The following is a 13,683-nucleotide window of genomic DNA, read 5'->3' as shown; positions in this document are numbered from 1 at the left end:
CCGAGCCTTAATAAACATTCTTGTTGGTTTTTTGTCATACAATTAAGAGGAAGAGATGTCTTCACATTTTAAGCTTTGAGTATTTTTCTCAAAAATAACCTGAAAGCAGCCACTACCACCATAAAACAGATTGTAATGTGGGCTAAAACAATCTAAAGGGTTTATAAAAGGTCACGACTTATATATATTTTACATACTAAAATACTTCCATACCTCTTTAATTTGCCGAAGCAATGCATTTTTGCTAGCAACTTCTTCTTTCTCTTGGTCTGGTGATAACCGTAAGTATTCTCTGGATCTATGTGGTTTAATGTTCATCTTTGTATACAGCCTTTCCTGAAGACTACTAAATAATACATTCAAAGTTCGAGGCAGAATGCCAATATTTTCTTCTGTACCTACAAAAAGAATTTTTGTGTTATATTCTCTCAGACTAGGAAGAGGAAACGTGGAGTACTAATGCTCCTTCTACACTACCTAGGTACGCATAAATAGCTAAAAGTGAAAAAAGTTGAAGGATTAAGGGCGGCACCTGTGGCTCAAAGGAGTAGGGTACCGGCCCCATATACTGGAGGTGGTGGGTACAAACCTGACCCCAGCCAAAAACTGCAAAAAAAAAAAAAAAAAAGTAGAAGGATGACTCAGTTTCCCATCACTTTGGTTTTAACTGTATTACTGACAGGGGTATTTTATCAATTGCTATTCTGATATAAAATCTGAAGTTTTACAATCATGTATATAAGTCCATAATACTAAGATATGTAATCACTCACAAAAGTAAAATGAACTATAAAATGTCTTCCTTGTCACCAATGCTTAATTCTCTATAGCATATCAATCCTTTTTTCTAAATTTTTACCATCAATCTTATTCTCTGAGAATAGGTAAAGCATTTTTATAAGTGATTTAAATAAATCTGTATTAAAAGCTATTGGCAATATATATCTAATATGCTATTAGTTTTTAATATGGAGCAAATACATACAAAGCAATGGAAAATAACTACATGAAAACATTATAAAAATAGTGAGTACATATTATTGCTTCTTTATCCTAACCGAAATAAAACAGCATTTACCTTGAAATGTATATGTTTTTCCTGAATTGGTTAGCCCGTAAGTAAAAATCAGACGACTTTGTCCCTTCATGAGGTCTTTTATTGGCTGTATAATACAACCCTGAAAGAATTCCTTCTGTGTTGTTCCCGGGCCAAAAACCTATATTAACATTTTTTTAAAATGAGTCTTTTTAGAAAATTCAAGTTAACTCACAATGTGTTCTACCCACCTCTCACATTGAAAAAATTTCAAAGACAGGTTACATAAGATTCATTTTTAAAATAGGCACCATATCCCTACTTCCACAAATATACTTGATCATTTTACTAACTAGAAAATTTTCAAGTTTTCAAGAAAGAAATTTAACCCCATCAATCAAGTTTTCATCTAAGTTTTAAAAAACATATTTCTTAAAAAAAAAAAAAGGGGCAGTGTCTGTTACTCAGTGGGTAGGGCACTCGCCCCATATACCAAGGGTGGTGGGTTCAAACCTAACCCCGGCCAAACTGCAACAAAAAAATAGCTGGGCATTATAGGGCGGGTGCCTATAGTCCCAGCTACTTGGGAGACTGAGGCAAGAGAATTGCCTAAGCTCAGGAGTTGGAGGTTGCTGTGAGCTGTGATGCCACTCTACCGAGGGCAACAAAGTAAGACTGGCTCTACAAAAAAATAAAAAATAAAATTCAGGCGGTGCCTGTGGCTCAAAGGAGTAGGGCGCTGACCCCATATGCCAGAGATGGAGGGTTCAAGCCCAGCCCCCGGTCAAAAACTGCAAAAAAAAAATAAATAAAATTAAAAAATAAAATGTAATTTTAAGAACCCTGCAGTGATTTCTTCACTTCTACTTATACATTTCCAGACCCGAAATCCGAGACCTACTCTTAAGGAAAAACTACTAGTACCTAAGACTAAGTTACCTAAGCACAGTCATTACGTATAATTATATAGCCATTTAGTCCAAGTCTCTTCCTCTTAAAAAAACAAACAAACAAAAAAACAAAACCAGTTTTTTATGGGTTCTTACCTTGGAAAAAGTGAATTTCTGTGCTATCTGCCCAGAGCTTTTCTCACTTAACCGACCAATGATACTTTGAGGATCTTTCAGCAGAACAGTCTGTGAATCCAGAATATGCACACAGCCCTAGAATACATACTCCCAATAAATAAGTATTTCATCTGTTTAATGAAAGTAACACAGTAAAACCAAATTAAATTCAACACATACCTCAGATTCATGTTCTTTTTCTGACTGTGTGAATGGTCTTATTCGAAGACAAACCTGGAGATAATCTTTAGATTCCAAACTGTTTCCCTTAATAACAACAAAATAACAGTATTTTAAAAACACAAAATATGGCTTTTCAGAGATTTATCTATATTTTTTATTTTTTTAGAGACAGAGTCTCATTTTGTTGCCCTCAGTAGAGTCCTGGGGTGTCACAGCTCACAGAAACCTCAAACTCCTGGGCTCAAACAATTCTCTTCCTCAGCCTCCCAAGTAGCTGGGACTACAGGTACCCGCCACAGTGCCCGGCTATTTTTAGAGATGGGGCCTTGCTCTTGCTCAGGCTGGTCTCAAACCTGTGAGCTCAAGCAATACACTGCCTTAGCCTCCCAAGTGCTGAGATTACAGGTGTGAGCCACCATGCCCGGCTATTTATCTTTTTTTTGAGACAGAGCCTCAAGGTCTGTCAAGCTGTTGTCCTGGGTAGAGTGCCATGGCATTACAGCTCACAAGCTCACAGCAACCTCCAACTCCTGGGCTCAAGCAATTCTCCTGCCTCCGCCTCCCAAGTAGCTGGGACTACAGGTGCCCACCACAATGCCCAGCTATTTTTTGGTTGCAACTGTGATTGTCCTTTGGCGAGCCCAGGCTAGATTCGAACCCACCAGCTCCAATGTATATGGCTAGCACCTTAGCCACCTGAGCCACAGGTGCCAAGCTTATTTATCTTTCTTTAACATGGCTAATTATTATATAATAATCTGAGATCAAACAGAATTTCTAAGCAAATAGTCACTATTCTGTTTTTAACCTTTCTAGAAAAACTCAACAAATTTGTTTAAATTTAAAAAATGCACCTCAAAAAAATCAATGTTTATATGTTAAGTATAAAGTCTTTTTTCCATAAAAGCCTAACCTTTATATCTAATACAATTAGATAGGCTCTACATTACTGGAAAATAGAACTCTAGAATAAGTCACAAGTAACAAGAATATTCTAGTAATTCAAATGCTTAATTCCATCATTCAGAATTCTTTACTCTGTAATATTACCTTTGTTACTTTTTTGAATGAGAAATCAGTTCATTTTTAAATGTAATTTTAAAGAAATGTTTAAAAAAAATTTTGGTTTTGAGACAGAGTCTCACTATATTGCCCTCAGTAGAGTGCCATGGGGCACTCTCACAACCCTCGGGCTCAAGCCTCCCAAGTCGCTGGGACCCTAGGGACCCACCACAACACCTAGCTATTTTTAGAGACAGGGTGTCAGTCTTGCTTAGGCTGCTCTCCAACTTGTGAGCTCAGGCAATCTACCTGCCTTGGCCTTCCAAGTGCTGGGATTACAGGCGTGAGCCACCATACACCCCCAATTTTTTTTTTTTTAAGATAAAAAGGAAACAATCACTTGAAAACCACAATTTAGCAAAACAGAAAAAGGAACTAGAAAATCTGACTAAACCTATATCTATTAAAGAAATTAATCCTCTTCCCCTAAGCAGCCTGAGGTGATCTGTGAAAATGATTTGCTATTCACTTGACCCAGAAAACCCCACAAAGTCATGCCAAGTCAAAAGGTTCAAATGTTTATGTTCACTTTAAAAGAACACCTGTGAAACCATCCAGGCCATCAAAGGTGTGAATGCAGAAAAGCCACCAAGTATCTGAAGGATGTCACTTTAAAGAAACAGTGTGTACCATTCCAATGTTACAATGGTGCAGTTAGTAGGCATGACCAGGCAGAATAGTAGGGCTGGAGACAGGGTTGTCAGCCCAAAAAGAATGCTGAATTTTTGCTGCACATGCTTAAAGATGCAAACTTAAGGGTTCAGATGTAGATTCTCTGGTCATTGAGCATATCCAGGTGAACTAAGCACCCCAGATGCGTCACCAAACTTACAGAACTCATGGTCACATTAACCAATACATGAGCTCCCCTGCCACATTGAGATGACTTTTACTGAAAAGGAACAAACTGTTCCCAAACCAGAAGAGGAAACAGCACAGAAGAAAAAGATACCTCAGAAGAAACTGTAGAAACAAAGAGTTATGGGATGGGAACAGAGCAACATAAAATAAATGGAAATAACAGTAAAAATGAAAAAATTAAATCCATTTCTTAAACAAACAATAACAAAAACAAAAAAACCCCCCAAAACAGGCCCTAGTAGTTCACTGGTAAATTCTATCAAACATTAAGGAAATAATCATACAAATGATATATAAACTCTTCAGGAAAATAAATACCTCAACTAATTTCAAGTTTGACATAACCTTGATGATACACAACCTAGAAGAATATCCTCAGAAAAAAATTACAAAACACACTACATTAAGACTGATGCAAAACTAGCCAACATACAAAATACAATAACACATCCTGACCAAGAATGGCTTCTCCCAGGAATATAAAGTCAGTTTATCATTAAAATAATCAATTGGGGGGTGGGGGGAGTATTGGTGTGTGACACACCTTTTGGGGGCAAGACACAATTATAAGAGGGACTTAGTACCTAACAAATGCAATCAGTATAACCTGGTTTCTTGTACCCACAATGAATCCCCAACAACAACAACAAAAAAATAAAGAAAGAAAGAAATCAATCAGGGCAATGACCACATTAAAAGAATAAACAAGAAACCCTACAAATGGCAATAATAATACATTTAACAAAATTCAAATCCTTTCTCTAGCAAAATGTAACAAAAGGAAACTTCTTTAACCCAATAGAGGGCATTTACAAAAAACCTACAGTTAACATCAGACTTAAAAGATGAAAGACTAGAGGCAGCACCTGTGGCTCACTGAATAGGGCACTGGCCCCATATACCGAGGGTGGTGGGCTCGAACCCAGCCCCAGCCAAACTGCAACAAAAAAATAGCCAGCGTTGTGGCAGGCGCCTGTCATTCCAGCTACTTTGGGAGGCTGAGGCAAGAGAATTGCCTAAGCCCAAGAGCTGGAGGTTGCTGTGAGCTGTAACGCTACAGCACTCGACCAACAGCAACAAAATGAGACTCTGTCTCTAAAAAAAAAAAAAGATAAAGACTAGATCTGGGGCTGTGTGAGGTAGCTCATTAATGTAATCCTAGCACTCGGGGAGACTGAGGGAGATGGATTGTCTGAGCTCAAAAGTTCAAGACCAGCCTGAGGAAAAGCAAGACCTTGCCCTGCTAAAAGAAAAACTAGCTGGGGGCAGGCACTGTGGCAGGCTTCTGTAGTCCCAGCTACTTCCCAAGAGTTTGAAGTTCCATGGCACTGTACTCAAGGCATAGAGTATGACTCTCCCTCAAAAAAATAAAAAAAAAGAAAGACTGAATCTGGGTAGCAGGACAAGTAGTAAGGCAGGGATTTCCATTTCACCACTTCTATTAATACTGTAATAAAGGTCCTACAGCCGGTACAATCAGACGTGAAAAAAAAAAAAGAATCCAAATTGAGAAAGAAAAAATAAAAATGTCTTTATTCAGAAATGATATAAACATACGTACACAAATGCAACAAATCTATAAAAACTAATGTATACTGACAGAATGCTGATGAGAAGTTACTTGGAAGTGGGATAGAAGGGATTATAAGGAGGCTTGAAGAAACTTTTGAGGATGATAAATACATTCATTATCTTGATTGTGGTGACAGTTTCACAAGTGTATGAATATTGCAAAACTTGTTGAACTTATACTTCAAATATATGCCTCTGTTCCCGTATATCTTAATCATGCCTCTACGAGGTTATTAAAAATATGCTTTACAATGGTATCAAATAACACGAAATGTTTACAAATATATTTGACAAAAGACATGGAAGGTTTCTACATTGACAAGTATAAAGTATTGCTAAGTCATTAAAGACCTAACTAGAGAAATATACCATGCTCATGAATTAAGACCAGTATTATCAGGTGGCGCCTGTGGCTCAAAGGAGTAAGGCGCCGGTACAGGAGGTGGCGGATTCTAACCCAGCCCCAGCCAAAAAACTGCAAAAGAAAAAAAAGACTCAATATTATCAAGATGTCAGTTCCCTCCAAGTTGATCCACAGATTCAATGTAATCCCATTCAATAGTCCCAAAACACTGTTTTGTACAAGCTGGTTAATTTGATTCTAAAATTTTATGAATATGCAAAGGAACCAGAAAAGCCAAAATATTCCTAGAAAAGCAAAGTTGGAAAATTCACAATATCTGATTTTAAGCATTATAAAACTACAGAAATAGTGTGGTATTGGCATACGGATAGACAAATAAGACAGATATAGATCAACATACAATCATTTGATTTTTTTTAATTGAGACAGTCTCACTTCCTTGCCCACTGTAGAGTGTCTTGACATCACAGCTCACAGCAACCTCAAAATCTTGGGCTCAAGCAATTCTCTTGCCTCAGCTTCCCTAGTAGCTGGGACTATAGAACTCGCCACAATGCTCAGCTATTTTTTTGTTTGTTTGTTTAGTAGGCCCTGGCTGGATTCCAACCCACCAGCCCAGGTGCACGCAGCTAGCACCCTAACCACTTAGCAATGGGTGACCAGCCCAGTCATTTGATTGTTAACAAAGACACCAAAATAATTTAATGGGGAAAGTAAAATCTTACAATATATAGTGCTGAATAACTAGATAAATATTATATATTTATATGAATATAAAAGAGGCTTGAAAAAAAAAGAAAATTAACCTGGGTACCTATAATAACTACACACAAAAATAGTTCAAAATGGATCAAAGATAAAACCACTGAAACAAAGACTAAAATTTCTATAAGAAAATATAGGATAAAATCTTTACAACTCTAAGGAAGGTAAAAATGTCTTACAAAGAACATACACCAAAAAGGAAATGTTAAATTGAACATCTTTAAATTTAAAAATATCTGCTCATGAAGATACCATTAATCTGATAAAAGATATGTATCTGGATTATATAAAGATATCTCATAAGTCACTAATAAGACAAACAACCTAATTTTTTTTTAATGAGAAAAAGATTTAAGAGACACTTCACAAGACAGTATAGGAATGGTCAAGAAATACTTGAAAAAGCACTCATGGGTGAAATGCACTCTAATGCCAAAAAAAGATACTACTACATACCCACTAAAGATTGAGTATTCATAAAGAGGTGGAGACACTGGTAGCTAAATATGTTACTGACAAAACCATTTGGAAAACAGTTTGGCAGTTACTTATAAAGTTAAATGTAACACAATTTATCTTCCTAAGTATGTATTTACCAAAGAAAAATAAAACATAAGTACACAAAAAGGCTTGTAAATGAAAATTTCAGAGCAGCAGAATTTGTAATGAAATGGCCTTAAACCAGAAAATACCTAAATATCCATCAAATGGTAAATGGAAATCTGACATATCTGCATAGTAGGCTACTATTTAGCAAAAGAAAGGAACGAACTACTGACATATAATGCAGGATGAATCTCAAAAATATCATGCTAAGTCAGGAGTCAAATTTTTCTGTAAAAAGCCAGATAGCTAACATTATAGACTCCACAGACTCTACAGTCTCTATGACAACTATGCAAAGACAGATACAGAAAATAAGTAAATCAACGGATATGACTGAAATGTAATAAAACTTTACTTATGGACAGCGAAGTTTGAATCTCATAATTTTCATGTCATGAAACATTATTCTTCTTTTGATTTTTCTTCAACTATTTAAAAATATAAAACTATTCTTAGCTTATCAGTACAAAAACAGGAAATATAGATTAGGCCATTTCTTGCCAACCCTTGTGTTAGAAAACAACTACAACCAACTACAAAATGTAGTTGTAGTTTTGTAGTTTCATTTTACATAATGAAGAGGTACTTAACCACAGAATTCCTTCCTTCCTTTCTTTTCCCCCTTCTTTCATTTATTAAATGAGCTAAAATATTTAAAACAGCCTGACATGACACATCATGGTTATTAAATAAGTATTATTCTTTCATCTATATCCTTGATCTATATCCTTCCTTTCTTTTCTCCCTTCTTTCATTTATTAAATGAGCTAACATACTTAAAAGAGCCTGACATGACACATCATGGGTATTAAATAAATATTATTCTTTCATCTATACTTCCCTTTCCCTTTCCAGCATTCTTTATTACTGCAGTCCTCCATCACCACCTGAGCTCTGCCTTTTGTCTCAACCCAACTCAGTGGAAAAATTGTCTTCCGTGAAACGAGTTTCTGGTGCCAAAAATGATGGGGACCACTGTTTTATAAAATGGGTTAGTTCATTTTTCTAAGGCACCAAAATTAACAACCTAAAATGTATCGGACAATACAGATGACTAGAGAAGTACATGTATGAGAAAAGGTCTATTAAGCAGGGTAGTGAGAGGACTTTTACTTCTTGGTATAAACACTACTGAGTTGTTTTAGCTTTTACAAATCTGCATTACTGGGCAGCGCCTATGGCTCAGTGACTAGGGCACCGACCCCATACACCAAGGGTGGCGGGTTCAAACCCAGCCCTGGCCGAACTGCAACAAAAATCTAGCTGGACATTGTGGCAGGCGCCTGTAGTCCCAGCTACTCGGGAGGCTGAGGCAAAAGAATTGCCTAAGCTCAGGAGTTGGAGGTTGCTGTGAGCTGTGACACCACAGCACTCTACAAAGAGTGACCAAGTGAGATCTGTCTCTTAAAAAAAAAAAACCTGTATTATTTTAAAAATTAAGGCTTGGAACTGCTAGGGACATAGTGGAACATCTCACATTTCTGAGGGAATCCCAGCAATACTTGACATATATTGAACACCGGGAGCTATTGCTGGAGGAAGTTCATAGTTTCAATACTCCATCATACTACTTCTGTTGATGATGTCGTATCTTTGCTAAACTGGGTCTTTCAGTGCTTGCTATGATTAGAACTACTACATAAAAAACAATACAGAACAGAAAATGAAGATGGGAACATCTATTAGATCCCAAAGTTTGAGAAGTTATGTAGCACTAAAAAGGGATGTATATCTCTCCAAATAAGGTAAAAAAAAAAAAAAATTAAAAGGCACACATATCCCATTAGTAACAGTAGTTATCAAAGAATGAAATTTAATTTTTTTTCATTCAAGTTAATCTTTTTCAAATGGCTGTTAGGTAGGGCATAGATACTCATTAAGTTGTTTAGACCTACTGCTTGAATAGGAACTGTTATATATTTCTTTTGGCCTAGAGCTCCATGACAAAGTTACTGAGATACAAGGTTGCCTTAAACCTAGAAAGTTTGAGAATCTTTATTTTAATCACATGCAAACACATAAGTATTTCCACCCAATGATAATCATCAAAACTATACTGTTCACGTACTTACTTCAGTGTTTGGAGCAACTAAGGAAAATTCATGAGAAAGATCAAGCTTAATGCCATCAAAATTTATTTCCGAAGGCCTTGCAACTGGATCAGCACTAAAAACATAAGATGGTCTAGGTACTCCCTCTTGATTCAAATTGGATTCCATTCTGCAAGAATAACAGCAACCTCTTTAGACAACCTTAATAAGTCAGCATGTAAACTACTCATATTTTAGAAGTCTAGCTCACTACTTCCCCCACCATCACCACCAAATAATTAGATTTCAGAGAAGGAAAACATTAGACTGCTTCAATTATAACACAATTATCTATGGAAATAAACAAAAGCCAAATTATAGTTTACAGACACTGAATCAAGTAATATCGAACTCAGCCTATTATTATACATATGATTTAACCTATGGGGAGCTCCATACAAAGAAATTTCATGAGTAATCAATCTGTAAAGATGGTAAAAATATTCACTCTTCTTAAAACCCTCACAAAAATCAACAGTAAGATGACAGCGTAAATTATAATCTTGTTTATTTTAGATATTTAGTGTCTTTGGAAGAATGTTGCTTATAGACCTTGTTTAGCATTCAGGCGTGTACAACCTACAGCCCAGGGTGCATGCAGATTACTCAAGGATTGTTTTGCTTATCTGTAGTGTCAACATTACCAAAAGTATGAATAGAACATTTTTTTTAAGTAGCTTGTGTTAATGTTTGTGTATTTAATATGTGGCCTAAGACAACTCTTCCAATGTGTAGCAGAAAAGAAAAAAGGTTATATACTGCTGATTTAAGTTAAACAGCAGCAGTTTAACAGCAGCAAGTTATATTACTTTTAATATAACTCTTCTAGGCTCAGTGCCTGTAGCTCAGCGGCCAGGATGCCAGCCACATACACCACAGCTGACAGGTGCGAATCCAGCCTGGGCCTGCCAAACAACAATGACAACTACAACCCAAAGAAAAGCCAAGTGTTGTGGCGGGCGCCTGTAGTCCCAGCTACTTGGGAGGCTGAGGCAGGAGAATTGCTTGAGCCCAGGAGTTGGAGGTTGCTGTGAGCTGTGACACCATAGCACTCTACCCAGGGCAACAGCTTGAGACTCTCAAAATAACAAAAACAAAAACAAAAACAAAAAAAGTAACCCTTCTGGGGCAGTGCCTGTGGCTCAAAAAAATAGGGTGACAACCCCATATGCCGGAGGTGATCAGTTCAAACCCAGCCCTGACCAAAAAAAAGAGCAACTTCTAAATGCAAGTAAAAAGTAAAATAATATATGCAAACACATTCAAGACAGTACCTACCACAGTAAAGATTTTAAATTCATCAGTAAACTATTACAATTGAATTAAACGTCAAATCATTACTCTTAAAGGTAAGTTTAGGGGTATCTTTAATTGGAAAATATTCAAATTGGAAATATTCAAATATTTCCTGAGAATCTACTAGGTGTACAATACCAGAGGAAAGCAGAAGATTCTCCGCTGTTGTTTGATATTATGAAATATCTAAAACAGTCACTCTCAAACTAGGGTTCCTGTCTCAAGAAGGTAAGGATAAGAATCCACAAATGTCATATAAATGACCCAAAGATGGAACCTGCATATTGGCTCTACCTTGTTCACCTCTTCAGAGCTGGTAGAGACCTTAGCTCAACCCATTTCACCACCAAACTTAAATTCTTAAGTATTCATTTATTTTAAGTATAGCCCAAATAAGAGTATTTTTAGCCATATAAGCCCACCTGGTTTGCATATCCATGAAACTGCACCCAACATCTGTTGGACACAGGTAGAACCTAGGGCTATCAAGACTCCCAAGCCACTGCTGCCCTTCAGAGTTCTAAACCCCCACTGTGCAACAACACTTAGACATGTAAGCCCCTCTCTGATTCTCCTCTCCCACTCACTCCAGTTCCATTGCCTTCTATCTCTTCTGGGTTGTAGTCCTTAACTGTGGTCTAGGGAAGGACCCAGGCTGAGAGGAATTTCGTTGCCTACAACCCTGTCAAAGCCCTATCCAAATAAAGCTCCTTGTTTACTACTGCAGTCTCATGGTCTTATCTTTTTCCTTGCTCAACTCTGAAATTCCCAAACTCTCCAAAAGAGTACTGTTGGAGTTTTCCCCCTTAAACTGCAAAAAGACTAAGAAAATTATACATCCAGACAACCTATGGGATTAACCAAACATACAAGTAAACGCGTTTCATGTTTATTGTCCCATTTTTATTGTGTAACAGTGATGCAATGAAAATGGGAAAGTTACTTAAGTACAGTTTGATATAACATTTCGAATATGTAATTTATGGATGAAAGTTAAGAAAAGAGTATCTGGTGGAGTAAAAAATAATTACCAATCTAGAAAACGGGGGGGAAATTTGCAAAAAAACTAATTTTTTTTGTACTGGCTTGACATTTCATAATGCAGAATTCATAGACATGTCCAGAAAACTGGGAAATAAAATTCACTTTTTGGCTTCAAATAAATTTTGGTTGTTTTGTTTTTCTTTTCCTTTTCTTTTTGAGATAAAGTCTCAAGCTGTTGCCCTAGATAGAGTGCTGCAAGAAGCATCATCATAGCTTATAGTAACCTAGTCTAGGGCTCAAGTGATCTTCTTGCCTCAGTTTTTCTATTTTTTTTTTTTTTTGGAGACAGAGCCTCAAGCTGTCCCCCTGGGTAGAGTGCTATGGCTTCACTGCTCACAGCAACCTCCAACTCCTGGGCTCAAGCGATTCTCCTGCCTCCGCCTCCCAAGTAGCTGGGACCACAGGCGCCCACCACAACGCCCGGCTATTTTTTGGTTGCAGCCATTATTGTTGTTTGGCAGGTCTGGGCTGGATTCGAACCCGCCACCTTAGGTGTATGTGGCTAGCACCTTAGCCGCTTGAGCCACAGGCACCGAGCCCAGTTTTTCTATTTTTAGTAGATAGGGTCTCACTTGTGCTCAGGCTGGTCTCGAATCCATGAGCTCAAGCAATCCACCTACCTCAGCCTTTAAGAGTGCTAGGATTACAGGCGTGAACCACGGTGCCCAAGCAAATTTTGGTTTTAAATTGTGCCCGGCCAAATTTTGGTTTTAAATTATTAAAAAATAAGATTATAATATAGAAGCTTATATTTATTCATGTTTATTTGTAAATGAAAACTACTTCCTAGCATTTCTAAAATTGTTGAGATGTACTGTTACTTCTTGTAATTTTTTTTTTTTTTATTGAGACAGAGTCTCACTTTATGGTCCTGGGTAGAGTGCTGTGGCGTCACAGGTCATAGCAACCTCCAATTCTTGGGCTTACCCAAGTCTCTTGTCTCAACCTCCCAAGTAGCTAGGACTACAGGCACCCACTATCACACCCGATTATTTTTTGGTTGTAGCTGTCATTGTTGTTTGGCAGGCCCAGGCTGGATTCGAACCTGCCAGCTCTGGTGTATGTGGCTGGCGCCTTTGCCACTTGAGCTACAGGCGCCAAGCCCGCCAGGCTATTTTTTTTGTTTTGCAGTCTGGCTGGGGCTGGGTTAGAACCCACCACTCTCGGTATATGAAGCTGGCGCCCTACCCACTGAGCCACAGGAGCTGCCCAACTTCTTGTAATTTTAGTTGAGTCACTACTTATAAGTGTTCTTCCTAACTGGAATGGAAATTTCTTGAGGGCAAGAACCTTGTCTTACAACACTCTGTATCCCCCACAACAAATTCAGAGACTTATGTAGTGATAGGGACTCCATCTAGTGGCTTAAATAACTGTCACAAATGGAATCTCTATGAGGAAAAATTGGGTCCTATTCTTTGTGATATTCTTTAGTGACAGCAGGGTTTAAGTAAGACTTATTTCAAAAGGCTATTCTCCTAACTAGGAAACAGCATCTTTATCTTCTCTCTAGTGAAACTTCATGATTGAAGACTTTGGAGAAAAATAGAATTGGCTACTGAAATGAGGCTTTTGAATGTCATCCACAATATATACCCTCAAAAAAAGTACCCTCGGCTCGGCGCCTGTGGCTCAACGGGCTAAGGCGCCAGCCACGTACACCTAAGGTGGCGGGTTCGAATCCCCAGCCCGGACCCGCCAAACAACAATGATGGCTGCAACCAAAAAATAGCCGGG

At 37.7% G+C, this 13,683-nt stretch overlaps 1 protein-coding gene across 4 annotated transcripts in view; it reads right to left on the bottom strand.

Annotated features, from left to right (window-relative positions):
* KIF20B (kinesin family member 20B) overlaps window positions 1-13,683 on the bottom strand; it is a 91,569-nt gene that overhangs the window by 76,421 nt on the left and 1,465 nt on the right. For all 4 annotated transcript variants that reach the window (XR_002771741.1, XM_003783691.3, XM_012801317.2 and 1 more), the window contains exons 2-6: window positions 9,589-9,736; window positions 2,284-2,370; window positions 2,083-2,199; window positions 1,079-1,217; window positions 214-398 (exon numbers count right to left, since the gene is read on the bottom strand). Coding sequence is in view for 3 of the 4 variants with exons in the window: in XM_003783691.3 (XP_003783739.1) it covers window positions 214-398; window positions 1,079-1,217; window positions 2,083-2,199; window positions 2,284-2,370; window positions 9,589-9,735 (675 nt within the window). In the remaining variant the exon portion in view is untranslated. The remainder of the gene's footprint in view (window positions 1-213; window positions 399-1,078; window positions 1,218-2,082; window positions 2,200-2,283; window positions 2,371-9,588; window positions 9,737-13,683) is intronic.

This window comes from Otolemur garnettii, unplaced genomic scaffold, assembly GCF_000181295.1.
Source record: "Otolemur garnettii isolate 467f Iridium unplaced genomic scaffold, OtoGar3 scaffold00008, whole genome shotgun sequence".
In the NCBI taxonomy this organism is placed as follows: domain Eukaryota; kingdom Metazoa; phylum Chordata; class Mammalia; order Primates; family Galagidae; genus Otolemur; species Otolemur garnettii.
The sequence above is the reverse complement of the archived record's forward strand: the minus strand, read 5'-3'. Positions and strand labels throughout refer to the sequence as shown.